Source organism: Agelaius tricolor, unplaced genomic scaffold (assembly GCF_023055355.1).
Source record: "Agelaius tricolor isolate 1412-34295 unplaced genomic scaffold, bAgeTri1.0.p SCAF_1, whole genome shotgun sequence".
Taxonomy (NCBI): Eukaryota; Metazoa; Chordata; class Aves; order Passeriformes; family Icteridae; genus Agelaius; species Agelaius tricolor.
The window spans coordinates 47,778,474-47,803,020 of NW_027269261.1; the positions used below are offsets into that span (position 1 = coordinate 47,778,474).

The 24,547-nt window shown below is 36.5% G+C and overlaps 1 protein-coding gene across 3 annotated transcripts in view; it reads right to left on the minus strand.

Annotated features, from left to right (window-relative positions):
• TAB2 (TGF-beta activated kinase 1 (MAP3K7) binding protein 2) overlaps nt 1-24,547 on the minus strand; it is a 60,808-nt gene that overhangs the window by 17,555 nt on the left and 18,706 nt on the right. For 2 of the 3 annotated variants that reach the window (XM_071432951.1, XM_071432959.1), the window contains exon 2: nt 2,381-2,570. In XM_071432951.1, coding sequence (XP_071289052.1) covers nt 2,381-2,482 — 102 coding nt within the window. In that variant the 5' untranslated portion in view covers nt 2,483-2,570. Of the gene's footprint in view, nt 1-2,380; nt 2,571-24,547 lie in introns of those variants that run through there. The other variant, XM_071432940.1, reaches the window with a different exon arrangement.

The following is a 24,547-nucleotide window of genomic DNA, read 5'->3' on the forward strand; positions in this document are numbered from 1 at the left end:
GAAATTCCTTCCACTATGTTCAGCTACAAGGTGGCAGAACTCAGGATTCAGATATTGTTCCAGCAGCATTGAAACATGCGCATAAGTACTCTCAAATTCCGCTTTTCAATCTTTCCCATCAGTCCAAGTACAAAATTTGTTGGTTTGAAGAGGTCATGTTAGGCAGCTTTTACAACAACCCCAAACAAATCAAAACACAAACAAACAAACAAGACCCCAAGCCAGAGAGTAGCAAAGCTAGAAGGCGCATCACAGAAACCAGAGCTCATGAAATTTCAAAAAAACCACCAACATGACAGGATTTTCTTGGTGAGTCTTAGTTCACAAAAAAAGTAGCTTTCCAGTGTGACAAATTAGTTTAACAATACTGCACACACGAACATTAATTACATAAGACTGTTTTTGAAAGATTCTCTTATGAAAGCTGACTTAGAACACTTCCTCAAAATCTAAACCCTTCCCCATAAATCTGTCATACGGGATGTACAGTATCTTTTCTTCACAGTTATAAAGCTCTTTTTATTTAAAGAGATCCACTGTATTCAATGTTACAAAGACCACTGACTCTATTAAAGAAAAGCATTAGTTTTTCAATTTATCAAGAACTACATTCAAAAGATGATTACTGATGCATTCACTCCATCAAGTCCACAGACCTTGCTGAACAAGCAGCTCTCGTGTTCGAAGAACAAAACTGTACTTGTAGTATAAAGTCCTACAGAGCACTAACAAAAATAGCAGTGTACAATCCTGAGAACAAGTACAGGCAATTTATACTCTGGTTCAGTTTCCTTTTCAGCTAAATAATGAAAAAGAAAGAACTGGAGAAAGCTTGAAACTTCATGAGCCCCAAGCAGAGTTTGCCATCTTGCAAATCAAAACCAATTTTGTTGATGAAATGCACTTTTCACGACTTCTTACTCTAGAAAGACTGGAGAGTCATGATAAAGTCTTGGCAATGTGAATGTTAAATTGTCACAGACACTCTCCCCAGCAGTATGAACACTTTATTTGGATGTATATGCGTGTGAGTATATATATGTACGTAAGTATAGAAAAATATGTATTTCATACATAAAAATACGTATAAATAGCAAGACAAAAATTAGGATATAAAGAATGTTGAATCATAACCACAGTTGTCCTAGCCATACTCCAAAGACAGTTAGCTTCTGGGAAGCTGTAGCATCATTTTTCCTATCAGTGTATGCTGATAATCAGTATGACTACTTGGATAATTCTCTTATTTACCAGAGTAAATCAAATGTTGAATATCTTAGAATGAAAAAGAAAATCAGCTATTATGGATGCTTTGAATCGATGGAAAATGCAAAGCAAACATGTCTAAGCAACATAGTTAAATAAGTCAAATCTACCAACATATGTTAACTCTAGGCATTTAGGTGTCCCTGTTGGGCTTTGGAGGGACATTAATTAATCTTCTGAAGTAGCTAACATGATACAGAACAAGAAGCTGATACAAAATATGGTATGTGCTCTGATAGTGGCAGCATTAAAAACAGACAGCTGCATGTAGAAGTTGAGAATATGCAGCTTTAGCACTAACTACAGCACTGGTCAAAAATGATTTTTTACTATCAAGCCCAACAAAAATCCAATAATTAATTACAGAGACTCCAAAGGTACAGCAAAAAAATAAAGCCCATCTGGCAGCCAAAGCCCTGGGCAGATGCATACCAGTGCCTCATCCCTGCCTCTGGTCTAACACTGTGGAAGGGAGCCTACAAGCACCTCATCCTGCCTGAGAGAGCCTGACTTGGAACACCTGGCTGTGCCCACGTCACACTCCAGGCTTCCTGCTGGAGAGGGTACCTAAGGCCACCAGTGCTGGCTCTGCAGGCCAGGGGAGGTGGGGATGGAAAGCATTGGCACCAATCTGCATGCAGGCAAGGGCCCACCTCTAAGACTGATGGAGACCAGGTAGCAAAGTTTCTTCTGGACCTGCTTTAACACTCAAATAAAAATGAAAATAAAATTTCAAAATGCTGCTCGTTGTAGCATTGCTTAAATTGTCCCTGCTGGACTCAAGTTGGCTTTGCATCCCTCCTTTTGCCACAGTTAGTTTTGGCTGTTGAGATGGCCAAAAGTCATGAGCACGCTGATTGGCGAGACAGTAGTCTCCATGCATACACCGAATATTGATTTACACCTGATTTACTTTGGACCACCCCTGATTAGTCACGGAAAAAGAGAGGCCAATTTAACATGTTGCTTGCTGTGCAATATAAAGAAACTGGCTGAGTATATTTGCCTCATTTATAGAGAAAAAGAAAAACATCAGCTTTCAAAGGAGACGCCCATACAGAAAGCTTAAATTAGCCATGTTGCTTACTCGTACAGCCATGAACAGAGCACTGACCTGTAACATGCATCTGGATACAACACCTTCAGGTACCTCAGGAAACTTCTGTCGCAGGTCATGTAAAACCTGAATATCAATTTGCTGGCTTCCTTGGGCCATTCGTATCTTGCCTGGTCAGGATTGTTTTTCAACAGGCAGTTTTAGGCCTTAGTAAAGGGAGTACTCATCTCTTCTGTCCAAGCATTTTCTGGAAGAGAAAGGAAAGCCTTGAGACACCAAAAGCAGGCACTTCTGATGTAACAAAAGAACACCCCACAAACTGAAACACACATACAAAATCCCTTTTCAATTATGCAGCCAAAGTCTGTACTTTATTTCCATGTTTTCCCATGTGACATTTCTAAGTAATTGTCCTTCACACACTCATAACCTTGAAAATTGCCCATTTATAGACACATCTGACAGTCAGTTTCCTTCTATCTTTGGTTTTATATTGATATTATAAAATACATTAAGAATAAAAAAAGACTTGATTTACCAAAGTATTAAAATTATTTGGTTTAAGAATAGTATTTTTAGTTATTTTAAACACAACTGAACACAAAGTAGTCCACATCAAATATTGGAAAATAGTATTTGCTTGACTTTTGAATGTACCTGCATTTTTACCTTTGCCATCATTGTTTTTCTTTACTGTCAGGATATTGTGGATAGAAGTTCAATGTCTCTAAGCTTCAGAATTTACTAGCAATTGACTACTTGGTTTTCACCCAACATACTTCAGAATATTCTGAAATTATTACTAGAAGGAAATAACACTGCAGGCTTTTTCAGCTAATTCTGTTCCTGCTTTGAAGGAAATTATGAAAGCTATGGATAAGACAATTTCACAATCACCAATCAACACATTCATACAAATGATCTGTCCAGACCATATGATACCTACAGGCGTTTACCAAGAAGAATTTCTACCAATAAATCTTCCAAGAATGCACCTGTGTGTTAAGCAATGGAATGGGATCTTCTTCATATAAAATAGCATTATAAACAAATATGACCCTATGGTTCATAGAAACCCTGGCATAGTCAACTCCAATGAACATTTGCCTCTTAAATTAATAAATCTTACTCAAGCATCTCCATGAATTTTATTCACTTTCTCTGTGGCAGCAGTAGAGCAATTTAAAAAGTTACTTAGTCTATATCTCACTAGAAGTACATGTGTGTTACTTCAAGAGTTTACAGTGCTAGACTAATTTAAGCAGTGACAAGAATACTGATCTTGCACCTTCTTAAAAGAAATAAGGAAAACACTCTTCAAATGAAACAGCTAAACAATTATATTGTTTATCAAAAACTGTATTGCAATACTTCTCTAATTAAACTTCAAACCAAACAAGACTACAGCAGATCCACAAAACCAGAAGATTCTATTAACAAGAAAACTAGTTTACCCTAGTTCAGTATCAAATGCAATTTTTCCACCCCTCTTCTACTGAGCAGTTCATTAAACTTCCTGCTAAATTTTTAATTCCTCTCAATCCTCCTAAGATAGCTTAATTTTTTTCCCATTTCTCTAGCCTAGAATAGCAAATTCTATGATCTCCATCTCAAGTTCCCTGGACAGTACAAAAAATTTTGTATTTACTCTTTATTTAAATTGTACCAGCAAAAAAGCACCTTCGCAGCTGCCACAGCAAAAACTCTGTTGAAAGAGATTCATCCATGTAGTCTTTTCAAAAACCACAGAGAACAAATAAAAAAACCCAGTACTTAAAACAAATGCTCCACACTGTCACCCCAGTGCTTCATTTCAATAAAGTATTTTGTGTTCTAACTCATTTTTCAATGTCTGAAGTCTTAATAAAACACATAATGACCACAGTTCCCATTTAATACTCCAAAGCAGCAAAGTATTGTAACAATTACCTTAAATTTCAAAAGTGCTACAGAAAAACTTGTCTGCATCTTCATGAGGCGTAACATGATTTATGGGTCATCATTCAATGTTTGCAAAGTTCAATTATTTGTTGGTAGCATGCAGAACTTGGGAGATAGCTTATTTTTATTTTTTCTACAGTACTTTTAAGTTTTGGTGGCTTAGCACCAAGAAGATGCCTGCAAGCAATATCACTTTACTAAATTTGCTGATAAATTTTTGCATGTGTGCATCAAATGTCTCAACATAGCAAAATATTTTTATTGTAATATCGGAGGAAGTGAAGCAAAGAGGCTCTGTCCCCACTATTTTAACTCAGAGAAATATACTCCAACACAAAAAGAAAGAAGTTTTTTTCCCCCTAGTTTCAATTACAATAGGCAACTGATATGGCTTCACTGACAATTTAACATATGGAAAATGTATCATATGAATATGAAGGTCTCATTCCAATCATCACTTCAAGAAGAAGAACCCACTGAAGACCTCAAAGATATCAAGAGATTATTAATAAACTCAAATTAACCTTAAGGAAGGCTGAAGTGACAGGTCATGAGGTCTTTTGAGGCCTCTCTAGTAAAGACAGTGAAAAGTTTTTTTCCCAGTTCTTGATGTTGCAAGAAGCTACAAAAAGGACTCAGGATGCATCTCCAGGGGCAAAATTAAAGGAACTGAAGGTTACTTTGACAGATGGAAGCTTAAGGGACAGACACACCACACTGCTGTCAGCCATGGAACTCAGGATCATCCAGAATATTGTTAGAAAGTTACATATGCAAGTGGAAAATAAAGGCATGAATGCAAGAATGAACAGCCAAGACTGCCAGTAATTAAGACTTTAGAAGAAAAGGGTATAAACAGGAGGCAAAGGAAACTGCTGGCAGCAGCATTTTTGCTTCATTCAGAGACTCTGGCATAAAAATCAAGGCAATACAGCGTTACAGAAATAATCAGAAGAATCTATTCAAGAAATTAATTATTGGAAGAAGGAAAATTCAACACTGGTGACTCAGAGAAATAGTTCTTCCTAAAATCATTAATATCAAAAGTTTAATTACAAAAGAACACTTCTAAATACTGGTGTGCAGTACAATATAAAGTTATTCTTGTAGTAATGCCATTTACTAATAGGTTTACATACTGCTTCTAGCTATAAAAAACCCCTCAAAACAACCCCTTCAATGTGACTTTATAATGTTGAAGAGAGACAGAGATCCCAGTGCTCATTTATGCCAGAAATCCTAAGTAACCGGAAGAATTAATTAGCTGTGTTCTTTTTCAAAGAGTATTGGCATGATCCCCAGACAACTTAAAAGGCCTGGCAATTGTATCATGATGGAGCTCCTGTTGAAGCTTTATTCTGTGAAAACTATTGAAACCAAAGTAAACAATGTGTCATCTCCCAAAGACTACTCAGAACCATGAGTATGAGACAAAATACACTGCCTCCCTTGTTTATGAATATATTCAAAGACAACTTAATGTGAAATATAACTCAGATGCCAAATACTAGGCTCTTAGAGTACTGAACCAGTGCTAGCTAAATACATAATTTTTCAAGTCTCCTTTCTTCTGACAGAGCACATGTTTAACATACCACAGACAATTCTTCAATACAAACCTTAATTTAGTATATCACATTGACTTTCCAGAAAATACTTATAAAGCAAGTGTTCTTCAGAGTAGATTCTGCCAACATGGATTTTATTAAATAATTAAACATGACAAAATGTAAACAGACTAGAATGTTATCTGCACTTCTTGCTCATTACAAATTTCTTCCTACTGCAACTTCACATGCAGTCCATGCCACAAAAATATCAAAGATAATTGTGCAGATTTTAACATAACTGCTGTATTTAATAGTTCCAGTTGGAGTTACGATGCACTCATTACGACTGAAGTCCCATTTATGGTCAGCTACCATTCAGGAAACAGCCTTTGTGTGTTGAAGAGAACAGCTTTTGGAAATACGCAGAAATGCCACAGCAACCAGCATGCCCTTCGCCTTCTCAAAAATCAAATCAATGCAGCCTTTACACCTCCCTTGTTAGTTCAGCTACATCTAGTAAGTAAATTGCTCATGTTTTTCGGTGGTTTTAATCTGATCACATCTGATCTGTGTTTTACTCACTTGGCTAAAATGCTGTAAAGTAATCTATCTAAAAGCTTACTTTAGAAATCAGGCTGTAAATATTTCTTAAGAAAGTGAATGCAGAGACAAGAGAACATTTTCTTGTAGCATTTATGGTGTAGGATACAGACAATATGCATAAAAGACTGCTGTAATCACAGGAAATCAGATGCAGCAAGTTGCAATGCAAGCCTGGTAGAGGTTGCTAAACCAACAGCAGAAACACACAAGCAATTAAAAGGGTGATGAAAAAAAACCCAAAACCCAACAAAAACCCCAAAATAAACCACCTAATCCCTCTATACTTATCTCAGGCTCCTTCATCAGGACTAAGACACACAGCCCGTGTATCTGTGCATTGGGTAATTCCAAAAAGTAAAATGATCTTCACCCCTCCTCAGTCCATGCTTTCTTGAGCCATACCTTCTACCTTCCCCCATATATTTAGCTACATTTTTTCTGTTATCTTAGCCAAACACCTATCCAGGCACTAAGCCAACAAATATTACGAAACTTCTATGGGCCCCTTTTTCAGCCTGATGTTTCTGATGTTTCACTCCAATAATTCAACTGAAGACTAACCTTAGGTCACTTTCCATTGAGAGATTCTTTACACTGGATTGCTTGAACAACAAAGTATAGCTGATATTAATATTGCTAGCATTTCTTTCAGCTTTCTTTAAACAATATAATTTCCTCTCCAGTCTACAAGACTGGCAATCACATTATAAATATATGAATCTCTATCCACAGAAGACCCCTTCTAAGCAGGATCTCCATTCCTTTGACTGTAACAAGCATTGCAAGCTTATTGCCAGTTTGTACTTACTTCTGTGTTAACACTCCCCTTAAAATTAGAAGTATGTTTCTGTATCCCTATTGCTTAGAAAAAAAAAAAATCATCAGACAATAAATGCCATATTGTTCTATTGCAACCTCCCTCTCCAACCTCTTACACTCCCATTTCCACACCTATTCTTCCTTTTCTTCCCTACTTATAATGGAACATTCTTGTTAAACACGAGACTAGTAACTTTCACTGTATGTGTGCCTAGCAAATGGAAGGGGGGAGAAATTAAAGAGTTACCACTGCATGTAAGGCCAACTTTCCTTACAGAAATTGGTTCCAAGCTACAGGCAGGACAGCACACTTTTAACTCTGTCAATGACACCTTGCAGGCAGGAAAAAAGAAAAACCCAAGAAAAACAAAACCAAAATTGTCTGGTTCTCTGAGAAACTACAATACAAAAAATTAGAAATTAAACAGCAAGGAACAATTAAATTCTTTGCTCCTCATTTAGCCCTAATAGACTTTTTCTGAAAGCCTACATGGAGCCAAATATCAGGCAGCCTGAACACAAACTTGTTTTCTTAAAATTAAAATTTAGAGTAATTTTGTAAGGGCAAAAATATAGAAACAAGAACATTCTACCCCAGAGTCCCATATTCTTTCTGCAAAAGAGATTAAGAAGTGACAGGACAAAATCTAAAAGCTTACACTAACATCACTAACACTTTAAATGCATGTTTAAAAAAAAAAGTGTGAGAACTGCATGATGGAAACAGGTTTATTAAATATTCCTAGTATAATTTAATTGTTCTAATATATTATTCAGCTTTTCCATGGCCAATTTGAACCATTTCAACAGTTTTTCACCAGTATCTCTGCTTAAAGAATAGTATTATCAAATCCAGATGTTGTACTTCACTCATTGCCATCCATCTCTTAAATAAATAAAGAATGAATAAATTTAGCCCATCACAGTTAGTTTCCCATCTCATCCTCAACTTACTAAACAGTGAAACTTCCTTGTAACTGTTTGCCACATTTGTACTCTACACTGTTCTGAATCCAAACAAGAACACAAAGGACATAAACCCGATTTCATTGCATGACCTTAAAATTGAAAAAAACCCCCAGAATTGCAAATAAGCATCACTAAGAGTTTTCCCCAAGCACATTACTGAATTAGATCAAACCAAAAGACTTCTATCAAATAATTAATGATGAGCAAGGTCAGAGGAAAATGACAAACTCTGGAACAGTTCAAAGAAGTAATCTGTTCTTATGGAAAATTTATTTTAAATGACCATACCAGGAAGCAATTTCTACCTGGAAGCAATTCCTACCTTGAAGCACAACTTTTTTTTCTTCCTCCAAATTCATTACAAAGAGTAATTTCCAGAAATAAATTTTATTTAACACATTTCATAATGTCTTTTAAACTCCTGGCCGGAATAACAATGTACTTTAATGGGTCCCACAGCAAAAGTGCACACATGAAACATTTAAAGAGGTTTAATCTGTCCGGTATTCCTTGGAAACTATGAGCACTTACACAATTTCTTTTTCAAGGGAAATTAGTTGGGTTGGACGTTTTTATTGTTGAGCAAATAAAAAAAAAAAGGGTTTGGTTTTGTTTGACTGTGAATTTTTAATTTTTGCTAGTTCAGTAAAGCTAATGCACACATTAAGGGATCCTACTAATGGATTTTACCTAAGTTTGGTTTGGATTTTTTTTCCCTTTTCCTTAAGAGAATTAATTAAAAACCAAGCCACCTTCCTTTACTGCAGGTCATTCTGTCAATTCTATCAAAGCATAGCTGACCTTTTCACAGCTCAGCAATACGCTGGCAAATCTCATACATAAGAAGCACATTAAAAATTAAGTTTCTCAGATCACAGTAAAAATTTCCTCAGGAATATGGTTTTGTTAGAGAAAAACCTATCACAACAGTTGAGCTTGCCTTAAGCCACCATTAGGAGTTGGCAGCTTGAAATTTGACCTGTATTCTCTGCACAGTATGTTACCAACAGAAATTCAGATCTGAAAGCTTTGACATTTGTAAAAAGGGTTTAATTCATTTTTACTGGAGGTGAACTAAAGGTGAGGAAAGCAAAATACCTCTAAGATAGCTGAGAAGGTATTTTCAATTCTTCCTACACTTATTCACCAAGGCACACCCAACCATTTAAGAGCAACACTTCTCATGTGCTCTCCTGTCCACACAGTTCTCACAAGACCCCTAAAAGCTCTACAACACTACCCATTAAGTTATACTGGAAATATACGTGAAGATAACAAAATCAGAATTACATTACAAATTCTGAATTACATGTGTATCTTAAATAAAGTACTTGATGAAAATCAGAATTAAAGTCAAAAAATGTTATAAATCTATCCTTATGAACAATTTCCTTCACCTTAGAAGCAATCGTATGTTTTGTATGTGTCTTGTAAAACCTGTTTCATGGCAACTGTAGGATGTCATATGGAAATAAAATACACAAAACTAAAATTGCATTGCATAATCTAGTCAGGGTATTTTTAAAAATTATATTAATGAACTCCACAGTAACTCTAAATTCTGCCTGCATTAGGATTCCAGTCTTAATATTCTTCATGTCAGTTTTACCTAGATAATCAAAACGCTCTAAGGAGATTTATTCCCTTTTTTATTATGCAGATGTGTACATTTGCTTCCATTTGTCAGTTTCCCAATGAATGAAGAACCCATTGTTAATTCACAGGAAGGTCAAGTAGCAAGTATTAATTGTCACATCCCCACCTGTGATTGTATCAGGTTTCTTCCACAGATTGACAATATGAGAAAGCTGTCAAGTATTTTATTTTCCTTCTGCATACTTAATTTCTATGTTGCTGCAGTTTAAAGCTTTCATAAAAATTAATCCTCTATGAACTCTCTGGAGTCAAAAGCAGGTGTAGCTATTTTGAAGAGTATGCACTATTTCCAGTGCAACTGTTCTAAGAGTTGAAGGAAAAGAAAAGAACTTATGACAATAAAAATGCCAATGAGAGAAAGAGGTAGGAAAAACTCTTTAAGAGGCAGCCCTCATTAAAAAATCTTGGAAAAGTAACTGAAAACAGTGACAGCCTACAAAGAAACATGATAAAACATTTTTTTTCTTTAATTCACTTGACTATATCTCCTTTAAAATCTGCTTTTGATTCATGACCGACAAAAAGATACACGGGGGGGCTTTCTAAAATGAAGCAATGATTTTGAACAAGCAGTTGAAACCTAACTAGATGCTATAACCTCTCACAGATTCTCTGATCACAAAGTGCACTAATGTAAGAACATAAATATCGTGCTGAGTCAAAAAAGGGTCATTTTAGCTCAGTGTTGTTTGCAAGAGTGGCAACAAAAAGCAATATTCAGGAAGAACATGTAAGCCTAAGCCTTTTTTGAGCACATTCCTCTCATTCTCTCTGTATGTGCATGTACAACTGTGTGACTGAGGAAACTTGAGAGCAGTGTCCTGCCTATTCTCTCTACAGAGCTGTTGATGATGTATTAATCAAATTCCTTTTCTTAACCTACTGAAATTATCTCCTTCTCCAATACATTGTGGCAAAGAATTCCAGAAGTTTACTACTCTGCACATTTTGAAATAACAATTCAAAATCAACTAAAAGATCTTCCTTAGACTTTTTTCAAACCTCTTGTCCTACAGGTCCTGAGCGAGTGGTACACAGTTCCAAGCTGCAGGATTTTGCAACAGTTCTGCACTCACCACCTGCATTAATTTTCAAGCTTCACTCATAAATCCTCCTACAATCTTCACCTCTCCAAACTGGTAAGTCTGTCATCTAAATGCCTCCTTGAAAGGCAAGAGCTGTTGCCATGATTAAAAATAAAACAACATCCTCTCAGTACCTTCTCTAACACCATCATATGCTCCCTGAAATACAGGGACTGTAGCCCTTGGTTCTCAGGGGGAGGGCTTACCAGGGCTCCACACAGGAATGACACCATTTCTCATGTCCTCAGTATCTTTCTGATGATGCCCAATATCTCTGCTGGCTTTTCCATCTGCTCCTGAACATTGTACCAAAAGTTTTACGTAACTCCTCACAAATCCAAGACTGCTCTTAGAAAAAATGAGTTATGAATGTAGTACCTATACTAGTTCAGATCAAAATCTTCCTTGAACAAACTGCCCCCCAAAAGCTGTAGATGTTCAGGGAACTCACCAGTAACCCACTGCCAACAGTAGCAATAAAATGTATATGAATGACAAGTTGAGTAGCTTCAGGAACCTCTACAATAGCTGACTCCGGGCCAAAGGGGACTACCCTGCAGCCTAAGGACACAGCAGCCCATCTCAAAACCCCTTGCTTCCAAACACCCTTTCAATAGTATGAAACCACATTCCAACTGACCTGGATCTGCAGAGCTTGCAGACTTCTGGCTCCACCACTGGAAAGCAGTCCAGCATGACTGGCTGCTTCAGAGCTGCCAATCTGAGCTCTAGAATCATCAGTCCCATGATAGCTTCACTGAACCCAAGGAAGATTCAGCTTACACTTGCTAAGCTCATATTTAAAAATCTTCACATAAATGAAATAGACATCTCATGAAACTAGAATCATGACTCCTAGCAACCTACATATTTAGCAGTAGTTTCTGATAGTGATTTCCCAATTTAAAACTAAAACAAGACAGCACACACACCAGATAACAAACCTTTCAGTAAGAGAGGTACAATTACTACTGAAGAGCCATCATGGGACATCAGTGTATAGAAGTGGGCACATAGACAGGACAGGATGCTTTTTATTCTTTGAAGATCATATGACCAGGAATATCTCTGGTTTTCCCAATGTAAAGCTCTATTCAAAATCATACATTAACAATTTATTTTTTTGGACACAGAAATATGACTTAGAGAAATAAATTTAGATAGAAACAACTTGAAATTGCATTTAACCAAGCACAAAGAGACTCAAATCTGCATTGAAATACATAAGTACAAAAGCACTGGTGGTTTTCATACTAAAATTCCACATACCTTAGCTTTCATTTTAAAGAGAACAGCAAGAAGTGCCATTGCTTCAATTCAGAGCCAAGTAAGAGTGCAGTTAACACTACACCCTTTTCTGTGACGCAGAAGACTGAGAGAAACACTGCAAACCTAGCTGGTCTGAAACTGCAATAACTCTCAGATTTATTAATGAAAAAAAAAAATCTTCAATTTCATTAGTATATTGCCAATTCAATGATGAGAGAATCCAAAAGGCTAAAGAAATGCAGTTACATGCATGATTTATAATGATTTTGTTCTAATTTATAGTGACCTTTATAGTGACCTACAGTTGTTGCATGTAAAATTATCCTGTTGTTTGTCACGTTTGCACAACACTGCAAACTCTGAGAGTGAACTTTGTGTCCTTTTAGTATGCTCCCAATGACAATATTACCATATTTCATTAAAATTCACATGAGAACATAAACATGTTGTGCCACGTTTTAGCAGCTTGCCAGGTAGTTCAACTTCTGATATGTATTTTGGGTTATTCAGTTCACAGCAGGAAGCACTGGAAAGCCTCTATACCCAGGCAAATAGCTGAACTTCAGCAGTTCAATACAGAAGCCAACAACAGCACTACAAATCTCAGAGCTTGCATTATGTAACCCAATCTTCCAGTGGTTTTGCTGATGACTAGATTGGTATTTGAAGGACTTACTTCAGTGTTTCGCATTGATACTAAAGCAAGCACCTCTAAAAATGCTTAGAAGTTCCATTATCCTACAAGCATAAGCCAGAATCAGAGATCAAGGGATATGACAGCATTTTAGGAAAAACATTCCAGAATCAAATCTCAATGATTGCCCATAGCCACAGTCAAAAACTCCTGAAGATGAGGTAATAATTTTAAACTAGAAGAGTATATATTTAGATTGGATATAAGGAAGAAATTATTTGTGTTGAGAGTGGTGAGTCACTGTAACAGGTTGCCCAGGGAAGTTGTGGGTTCACCCCTCACTGGCAGTGAACAGGTTAGGTGGAGCTTTGAGCAACATAAACCTCTGAAAGGTATTCCTAATCTTTCAAGCCCCTTCAGACCTAAAACATTCTGTATCCTTGGTGTCCACACCAAGGACAATTAATTGGATTTTGATGCACTTAAGTAATGCCTTTAGAATTTTTTTTCATACAATTATACGATGTTGTTGAAGTCAGGCTGTATAGCAAATTAAATGCACACAATTACATTAAGAAAAACATACAGAAATCCCAGCAGCAACAAGACATTGTTGTCTTATTCACATTATATGATGTGTCCTATTTTCTAGCATTTGCATTACATTTTTCCCTAGAGAAAAAAATTGTGTATAATATTGGCCTAAAATGTTGTTGATAGCACACCTAGTATATAGAAAGTGAGAAACAAAAAAAGCTTTTCCCAAATAATCTCTAAATTATGGTCAATCTTTCTTATTGCTTTGAAACAAGATTTGCTTGGAAACATTAATTGCTTTGGAAACATCATATTGCTTTGGAAACATTAATTTATGGGAAAAATTCCTAAGACATTTGCATCTCTCTTTCCTTCTTAGGCACACATAATGTACAGGCTGTTTCCTGATTTTACAAGGAAGATTTTCTAAGTATTTGTCTGATTTCATGGAACCATTCTCTATTCTTTACTTTTTAACTTAAATTTCTATATTCTTAGTTGCACAAGCCCCATCTATACAGGGACTCATTTTGTCACAACCTGGTCACTGCAGTACAGCCCAGCAAGAGCAGCATCCACTGTCAGAAAGCAAAGATCTGCAAGTCACATGACAAGAAAACCTGGTTCTCAAATGTTTGTGTGACCATAAAAAGAAACAAAGCACACATTTCAAGTTCAGGTCTAGCTGCACCTTTGACACTCTCTCCAGCTGTTAGAAATTTAAAACAAAACATACATGTTCCTATTTGGAAGATGTTTACATTTGGCAAGTATGGTCTTTTTATTATTTTTTCCCCATTCCCTTTATGTCTCTTGAATGTGACTAAATGAGATAAGCAGGTAATTGAATTATTGTTCAGACAAGCAGATGGAATTCAAAAGGTCTCAGTACAGCCCCCCCAAGTGACCAATACAAGTGGCCAGAAATTGTCTAATGATTGACAGTTCAGTCCATCCTCTTACTGAGGATAAAAGTGTAAGGTTAACTATAAGGACCTAAGGGAACATAAAGGATATAAGGCTAACTCTTGCCATAAGCAGGAGCTGGGGAAAAAAATCCAGGTCTGGAAAAATGATTTGGAGGAAATTACCATCTCTGCACTAAGATTTAAAATTAACCTTGTTTTCTTTGTAATTACCAGAATACAGCCAACCAGCCAAGAGATTTCTCCATCCTTCATTTATTCTATTGCTCTAAATGTTGTTACTACTGCAGCAAGGGCATCACTACTGGCAATGCTTTTGAATGCAGCTGTGGTACTCAGCAGAAACCTCCCCAGGCCATGGAGGGAAACATATTTTACTAAGTTTCTAACTCAGCCAATGAGATACAACAACATTTCACGTAGCAAGAGAGGCCTCTAGCTTGAGGAATTCTCATTACCAAATTTTAAAACTGAGCTTCTAACAGTAGGTATATTAGACTAACAACAATAATTTTTAGAAAAGTATTTTAAATTCTCATTTCCTGCTACAATAAGGCCACAATGAACAGTAACAGTCTTATGATTATTGCTGCTGGGTCTTTGCCCTTGTAGTCATGTTAGGTACTGTTCATCATATTCTACAAATGAAAAGCCAGACCAACACAGTAACTGAATAAAAGGCCTCAAAAAAGCATGACTATACCAAAGGTAAATGAATAGCTGTGATATTCTGAATAACATGTAACTGTAATACCAGTTCAGTCATATAATGACAGCCAAACTCCAGTAGTACTACCTTCTTTAAATATATCTTATTTTCCATTAATTATGTTTCATTTGTATCTAAAACCAGTGTGTACTGTTCATTAATTGACATATCTACTACAGAGCAGCCTACATTAATGGTGACTTAACTGAGAAAATGTTTTAAATACACATAAAATAACATTACTTTTGTAGAAAAAAAATTATCATGCACTGGGAAGTTAAGAGTAAAAATATTAGTAACATCACAGCTAAGCCTGATGTGATTTCACACACACATTGCTCAAGTCCCACCTAACATCCTGCAGGAACTCCACAGTACTGCCAGGAAGAGAGCTGCACACTGAATTTAACACACTGGAACACAAACAAAGAGAATTTCTCTCTTCTTATAATACTCCAGCTCATTCATCATCTTTCTCTTGTCTTGCAGTAGGCAAAACACTACATTTCTAAATTGTATCATCTTCCAAACACTCTTACCAATGCAGTCTCCTTGCTGAACTCATTTTAAAACATAGCAGGAATTCTAACTTATTGAAATAACAATAATTTTTCCAGGTCACAGGGTCAAAGTCTCTGATTCCCCATATGCTAAGCAGGCACTTTAGGAAGAATATTAACATTTTGCAAAAATTTACAGCAAGGGCTCTGTCATCACTTGTATACAATGCACTTGTATACAAAAACCTCCATTCAGCTTGCTGAAGTCAGTACATTACATTCATACAGTATTTCACTGTGATTCACTGGCTAATTTGAGAATGCCCGGTTTATACAAAACATCACTCAAAAGAAAAGTGAAAAATTCCTGAGCAGTAAACTGGCTTTAGGGAGATTATCTGCTTAGAGAAAAGCAAAGATACCAAGGATAGCTTGAGCAATAATATTTTGAGCAAGTCTGTAAGCTATTACAAGTTACAAACCGTATAATTTAAGAGCAAAACAACTCCATTGCCTTCCATCTTCAGTGCTCTTTCCCGGACACTACAGTTACCTGTACATCCAAATGTACCTTTGACACCACATACAAATGTAGTTGGAAGTTTGGTGGTGGAATTTGTAATCCCATTTCCATGAAAGCCATAGCACAAAGCATTCAATGGATCAGCAATCCATAGCTGTGTGCACAGCACTAGAAGCGGAAGAAACAAGTTGGTTTATTTCTCCCTAGCTGTCATGTACAACCATGAGACCACGCAACTTCCTCCTAGGAAGCATGTGTTAAAATACACCATTTACAGAAAAACTGGAAGTAGCTTTGGACTGTTAAAGAAAGCATCAAACAACAGAAGAAAAAAAAAATCTATTTCATATACACCAGACATAGGTAAGTATTTGAACAGCTGCTAAGCAGCAGCAGGCTGTGCGCATCGCATCAGACTTTAATGTTTGACTGATATGTTAGAGACAGTTTTGCAAAATCATCTATCAAAAGTTCTTAACTATTTAGCCATATTTCATCCAAAGTGCAGTCTGAAGCCTTATTAACCAAGCACTACAGCAACTCACACAAATACAGATGCTGTCGTGTCACAAATAACGCACATGTGTGCTTTAGTCCTTTGGAGTAAAATAACAGACAACCAAATAACAGAGAAAGCTTTTAGATTTTTGGCAGGGACCTTTTCCCCTATGGATAGAACAGGCTGTCCCCACAAAACTGGTATTTACCAAACGTGGCTCGATGATCAAATTACACTTTCTCTGGTATTCACAAAGTAGTGAATGCATGTGTCACAAAAAAGCCACAAGAAATCCACAACGATGAAGAGTAACTTCAAGTATTCCCTTTACTTTCCAGATACTCCTTTCAGAAAGCACTCTCAACTCCTTGATCTATATGCAAAAAGCCCCTTATTTTTATATTCATATTTAAGTAACAAAATTTCACTCACATTAATTAAAATCACTTAAAAGTATTCAAGTAACACAAATAATTAGTCCACGATGGTAATGATACTGATTTGAATGTCTCAAAAGCTGGACCGTTCTTATAATTAAGCCTGCCAAACTAAGAGCATCATTTATGGCAAAATCTATATGCACGCAAAAAAGAAAACAATTAGTTGCTAAAGAGAGAATTGTGCTCATTCAGATTAAGGACTTCACAGGTAACACTCATCTCACTTTTCTTCTTTGCTCTTTCTTAATTAAAAACCAAATAAACACTAATGCAAAACAGTTGAAGTTTTACCAAAACAAAATATTTAAGGCCCTCCATTAACTGCCCTAAGCAAATGATACTTCTAAATATTTAGACAGAATCTACTGGCTTGAATACAAATGAAAGCTGGCTATTCAGCCAACTAAAAGTTTTCTATCTTTCAACTCTTCAAAGTAATTCCAGAATTAAAACTCTGGCCTACTTTCTTTTGGAAAAAAAGTAGAAAAAAAACCCCTTTCAATATCTATGTCTGAAATCTCTATGAACCTTTTCAAATCAGGGGTAAAGGCCACTCACAGTTCCAGATGCAAACAGTGAAGCTCCAGAACTCAGATTATTAGATCTGTCTGGTGCCTCCTGTGGCACAAGGCTGGTGAAGAAGCCACCTTAGGCAGGAAGGACAGAACTGGCTCCTTTAGCTTCCCTGAAGAGCACAAGTCCTCAACCACTATTTCACCCACTGTGAGGGTAAGATTTTCACACGAATCTTCCCATGAGAAGACTATGAGACCCAAGTTAACTGTGTGGCAGCAATAGTCAGCCTTGCATGCTCCTTTACTAATGAAGTGCTTACAGATTTGGGGTGAAACTACATGAGAAATCTGAACAGACCAGAATCTTCAGTATACCTTGCCTTTCTCTCGCCACTCTGCTCTTAGACCCTGCAATTCTGCACTCTTTCTTACTCTGGCCATGATATTTGTCCACCTCCTCTCTGTGACAAATTGAAGAGATCAATCTAGTAGCATCTTTCTTTTTTGTTGGATTTCTCTTTGTGTTTTAGCAGCAATGAGCTGCTGTATATGCTCAAACCATCCTGGATACATTCAACTGTATCACATCCAGCAGACTGGAAGATCCCATCAAGCAGAAAGCCTGAAAATGCCTTATTCTCAAATCAAAGACTTTACTGCAAAACTGAAAGAAATAATGAACTAGGCTGACACAAATTGCACCTGCTTTCCAAGAACTGTAATTAAGAATCTGAATTACAGACCCTGTAAGTATGGCTAGACCAAAAGCTGAATTAGAGCAGTGAGTTATGGGCCATGTGCTGTTATTTCAACAGCCAGCATTGGATCAGTGCTATGACTGGATCATTTTTATATCCCATTCCTATTAAAATCCTATGGGACTACATTTTAAACCAATTCTACACCTAGAACAGGTGAGGAAGAGCAGTGACTGCCTAAAAAAAACCAAAACAAAAGCATTTCTAACAAACATGTAAAAGCAGATTTTAGGAAGCAATAATCTCAATTCATGGAGCCCCAAAAAAGCTCTAACTATATAATCTAAGGCTGCTCTGTTTCAAAGCACTTCCAACAGCATCCCAGACAAAAGAGTATTGATCCAGAATGTTTTCTAAACTTGGGCCTATGATTCTTGAATATTCTGTAATAAAAACCAACTCTACCATTATAGAATTGCTGATAAACTCAGGTTCGAAGGTACTGACAGAGGTCAACAGCTCCAAACACTATTGAAAGCAGGACTTGACTTCAGGTTTAAACCAGGTGCACGAGGCCTTGGACAGTCAAATTCTGAAAAATCCCAAGGATGGAGATTCCACTAGGTTTCTGGAAAATCTCCTCCACTGATGAATCACACTCACTAAGAGCAACTTATTTTTTATATCCAACTGGGATTTCCCTTGTTGCAATCTATTACTTGTCATTTTGTTTGTTACCTGAGAAACACATTCCTGCCCCATCTTGCCTGTAATTCTATACATCAGCTCATCTTTAAAACTCTCTTCCCCACATTAAGCATGCTGAGGTTCCTCAGCCTCTCCACTTATGTGGCTAACCATCTTATTTCCCTCAGCTGAAGTTGCTCCCAGTTGTCAGCATTTCTTGCAATGGCAGGCTCAAGGCTGTCAGATGCACCCTCACAAGTGCTGAAGAGAAAGAATAATCACATCCTACAGCATGCTGCCTATGCTATTGCTTATGTTCACTTCAAAAAGCCCTTTTGCTTATCCTTCAACAAGTTGACTTACTGAGAAGTACATATTGAGAAGCCCATTCACAGCTGCTGTTTAAAAGATGCTTTTTTAAAAACAAGGTTAATTAACCTGGTGCTTTTACAGTGATTTTGCACCAGCAGTTGTATTATAAATCAAGTAAAGCTAGGTATCTAAGCAAAAACAATAACTGGCATAGAAATACTTTTTCTCTACTTTTACATGTATAATACACATATCTCCCACATCTCACTCTTCCACAGAACACAGAGAAAACCATTCAGATTTGACACCTGCCTACATAAGAACTGAAGTGGGGAAAAACACACAGAGAGAAATTAAAGTTATGGATTTGAATAAGCTAGGAAGAAGAGCAACAGGAAAAATTATAGACCTCAGTGCAATTTGTGACACTGAGTCCAAATTAAATTCAAACATCTGTGCCAAGTATTTGTCTGTTACTGTTGAGCTCTAAGCAAATCCTTAATCAGTAGCTTCTGTGAGTCCCAACACTTTTTTTCCAGACCTTTAGATCCCTCTCCACTAACTAGATGCTTACATACCTTGGTGGAATTTGGTTCCATTTGAGTAAGACTTCTTTTTAGCCCAGACACATGTCCTCTCTAAACATCACAGAGAACACATTTAAATATTTGAAACTGAAATTTTAAAATGCCAAACATCAAAGCCACTGCTAATGTTATTTGCACAGCAGGAAAGTTTTGATGCCAGTATAGAGAGTGGAAAAGCTTTTTCAATATCATATACTGAAGTTCAGAAAAAATTGTCAAGCTCCAAATCCTCCCATGTCATCACAGCTGGCAGATCTTGTTCTGCCTTTCAGAAAAAATGCAGGATGGCCACCTATTGGCCATCAACAGTAAGCCTTGCAAATGGAAAAGCATATAAGTATCAAAAAGGGCCACTGTGAGTTGTTACTGGCACCAATCATTATGAAACTAAGGAAAAAATAAAAATCCAAACCAAAACCAAATGTTTTCAGATGGACTTCTTCATTTTCCCCTCACTGCCCTAAAAGCTGCTTCTCACCCACAAGGAATGGAAACTGCTACACTTTCCATAAAACAGAAGTTACCACCATGTTGCAAATAAATGGTTAGTTCTTTTAAATGAGGTGGTATAGTTAATTCCTTATGTGGAAATTAAAAAGCCGATTAAAAATATTTTAAATGCTCTGGCTTCCTCTTATCCTACAGATCTTCCAGAGGGTCTACTGATTAGTCTAAAGACTGTCATAAAATCCCTTTTGGTCATTACACAGGAAGTCCTCAGAACAAAAGCTTGAATGTCCTTCTACTTTACTCTAAAAGCTATGTTCAAGCTGTAAAAAATGTCAGTGATCTGTCACTGGAAATGTTGTATCCTCATTTTGACACTGTCAGGGTACTCTTTTGTACATCTTAAAAAAGCAGTTCCCTCAGTGACTGAACCACTGAGGTGGCCTTTCCCCCACTATTATTATGCAGTAGTTTTAATAGCACTGACCAAGACATCTTAACTCTTTCACTGAGAGGCACAGAGGACAGACACAGCAGTTAAGGTGTGACAGTAACCAACTGAATCACACCAGGACAAATTCTCAAGACATCACAGAAAGAATTTTGACCATACTGTGCTCTTTTACATCAAGGAGAGTTAGATAGGCTTAGAATGCATGACTGATTTTAGGCTTCCAAAGAAGGCACTGAATTCGTCATAATACAACACAGGTTATAATAAATAAATTAGTAAATCTAGGGCCATTTAACTTCACGATGTTAAAATATATTCTGAAATATTTTCACTTCTTTCATTGTTTCAACTATATTAAAATCAATCCCTTTTTATCAGCAGTGAGTCCTAACAGGATTGATAGCTCAGTCAAAATGCCACCAACACCACCAACCTGAGAGGCCTTGTATCTTTCAGAAACAAAACAAAACAAAACATATTCTAGAACAATAAAAGCTTCTGTCAACACTCCATTTCAGGCATATGAATTTAGAATGAGGAATTATGAAATGCTCCTATGCATGGGTTAATAGTAAAATTAGTATGTGTAATAGTAGAATAAAACACATCCTACCCACTATAATGTTTCATAGCAAAAACTCATCTAACAATTAATTACTTAAAACTCTACCATATATGTAACTTGCCTTTTAAGAAAAGTATTCCTTGTATCTCAATTTATAAGAGATTAAAAAAAAAAAAAAAAGCTCTTCCTGTAACTTAAAATTCCATAAAGAAAATTCCATTATGAACAACACTGGATGTTAGAAATGTATTTCTTATAGATTCAGCAAAGGAAACCACTATTAATTACAGTGAAATGCATTGCCCATATTCCTTTTTCCAACATCAGAGGAAATTCTGCATGAGTTGTCTTTACAGCTTCTCAACTACTGCATAATTTTCTCAAATATCAGTGACTGGAACAATTTCACTCCAGCACAGAGCAGTAAGCTTACCCTTATATTAAAATTTCTCTTCAGTGCATAGGAAAGCTGTAAACAGTCAGCAAAAAAACCCAAAAAACAACTGTCTACAAAGAACAGATTTGTGCTTCCTTTCCAAGCCACAAAACATAGAAGTTTAGGAGCTGCTTCCCTCCCCCCCACTTTAATGAAACCTTAAACTTTGCATAATTAGAAAAAGCTCTTTGCAGTTGTTGCCATAGGGACAGTGAACTCTTAAAGGAATACACAAAGCACAAATTTCTACTGTAACATTATCTTTGATTTCTCAATTGATTTGTAATTGCTCAACTTTAACATTACATGATAAATACACGATACATACAAGGATATTTGTAAAAGGAATTGGGTAGAAGGCATTACAAAGACTCATTACCAAATGAAATAAATGAAACTGTTTAACAGCCACACAAGAGCTCAGATATTTGCCAACTTAAGAGAGTAAAAACCATTAAATACTGCAGCATTGTTTTTTAATCCTAGAAATATACTGTTAGGCACACATGACTAAAGGAAGCCCACCTTAGCAGAACAATAATTGTATACAAAGAAATGTAATATCAGCTCTTTTATTCTACACTGTATACTATGTATGCCAATATGCAGAAATACAAAATTTAAAAGTAAAGCATCACAAAATTCTAACTAACTAGTCCGAGTAAGGGAAAATACTTGCCTTCCCCCCCACCCATTTATAACATGAGACTGAGAACTGAAGCTGAATTTAAAATTATTTAAAAACCCAATCAGAAATGAAATTAAAAAATTGAATTGTCTATGTAGAGGACATTTGACATGCAACAGGAGAGCCAAAGTTTCAGGACAAAGAATTAAAGCATTTTTATGCCGTCTTTCCCAAGGGGACCCATAGCTACAAAGATTCAGCAAAGACCCACCGCTACATAAGAAGGAATTATTATTCTAAGCATATTATCTCCTGAAATCTTAAATCTGTTCTTCTGATCTTTAAGTTGATTATCACATCTACTAAAACACCGTGAATTTCATTTCTTTTAAGACTTTCTGCCACTCTCATCTTCAAAAACAAAGGCTGAATGAACTGCAGAACACCAGTGTTGTTGAAGATGGAAGTGACTATCCCAGCATTACATATATTCCAAGCAGACAGCATAAAAAAGCAGAGGATGTTTTGATTTTACAGTTCTTCAATTTTCTAATGATCCATAGTAGTTCAAATCAGTTTATATAAACAATAACAAATTTTAACAGAACTGTCAAGACTGGTTTTATAGACATATTTTGACAACATAAATATATCAGAGCAAACCCCACAATTTTCTCCATTCCAGAGTCAAACCGTCCTAATAAAAGCTGTACCTATGTGAAGAATATTTTGCCAGCATAGTACAACTGCACCTAGAACACACAGATTAAGGTATAGTTTCACAACACTTTTTCCACTACAGTACCAGCTTAAGCAGTCCTCATTCCTCAGCTGTGCTGGCACAACTGTTTGTGCAGCTGAGCAGTGAGGCCGGTCAGGGAATCAATCCAGGTTAAAAATAATATTTTTCTGATGGTAAATTCCACAATCTGCTTTGCTGCAAAGCCACCTGGCACATTAACTAGTTACACCAGCACAACTGAGGGGCAAGGCAGGAATAAGAAGCTAAGGTCAGGACAGCCCATGCCAGTGCTGACATGGAAAGAAATGCTCATGAAACTACACTCTTGGTCTTTAAATGTTCTGGCATTCCCTGATTAAGTGCATTATCCAACTACCACAGAATAAAAGGGAATACTTACTACCACCTCATAAGCATGTTTTAAAAAAGAAATAAAAAGGAGGTTTCCACCTACTTTTGAAGAAATTCAATGCAAGGGTTACAAGAAATTCTCTTCGAAACTCATTTAAAACAGAAGTTTCAAACTGCCTCCCCCCATTCCCTCACCACGACAATTTCCTGTCTGTGGAAGAAGTGTATTTTATCATTTACTGTTTCTTTCACTTGTTCACACACAAAACTTGATCTTGGATCTCCATCCTTCAGAAAAAGGGGCAAAATGTAACTGCATCTGTCCTCTTAACAAATCCTAGGCAATGGAAAAGGAGGGGAAAATAAACTGTTAACTATAATTGGAACAACTGTTTACAGCCCCTTTGTATGGAAGAAAATTATCTCTGCTCTGATACAGTAACAAGGATAAAACAATACAACTCACCTCACAATATTGGCTTATCCTATTTCTGTAAGGGCTACATCCCAGCTCCTTGGTTAAGATTTTAAGCTTCCATAGCAATAGGACAAGACTTTCCTTCTGTTAGTGATCTAAGTTTATTCAAAAAGATGTCTACAAGGCCATGAAAAGGGTTGAACCCTTGCAGGCTGTGCTCTATTGATATAAGCACTTTCTATCCTGGGCACAAGCTATTGGCATACAAATACTCAGGTTTACAACTACATGGATAAAGCTTCCTGACAGAAGCTGTTTTAGATCATGTCAGCATGGCATGGAGCCATACTCCACACACACAGGGGGCACATGTGTGTCTCAAACACAGTCAAAAGAAGCATCTCTGGCACACAACCTTCTACTTCCTGCTGGTTACAGCCCAATTTTTGAGAGTATTGCAGTTAATATTGAAAGAAAACAAGCTTTTACTTTTTCCTAAAAGGAAAAAACCACTAATCCTGGAAACATTCTATTATTTTGTTTTGTATCTGATTCACACATACATACTTCACACTTAGGCAAGTCTCTGAACACACATCAGAAAAGTCAATAAATAAAATGTATCATTCCAAACATTTAAATTTAAAATATATCAAACATCTATGTCCAACTTTTGTAGCTTCTTTCTATGAACTTGCTTCAAAGCATCCATGAGACATTTTTA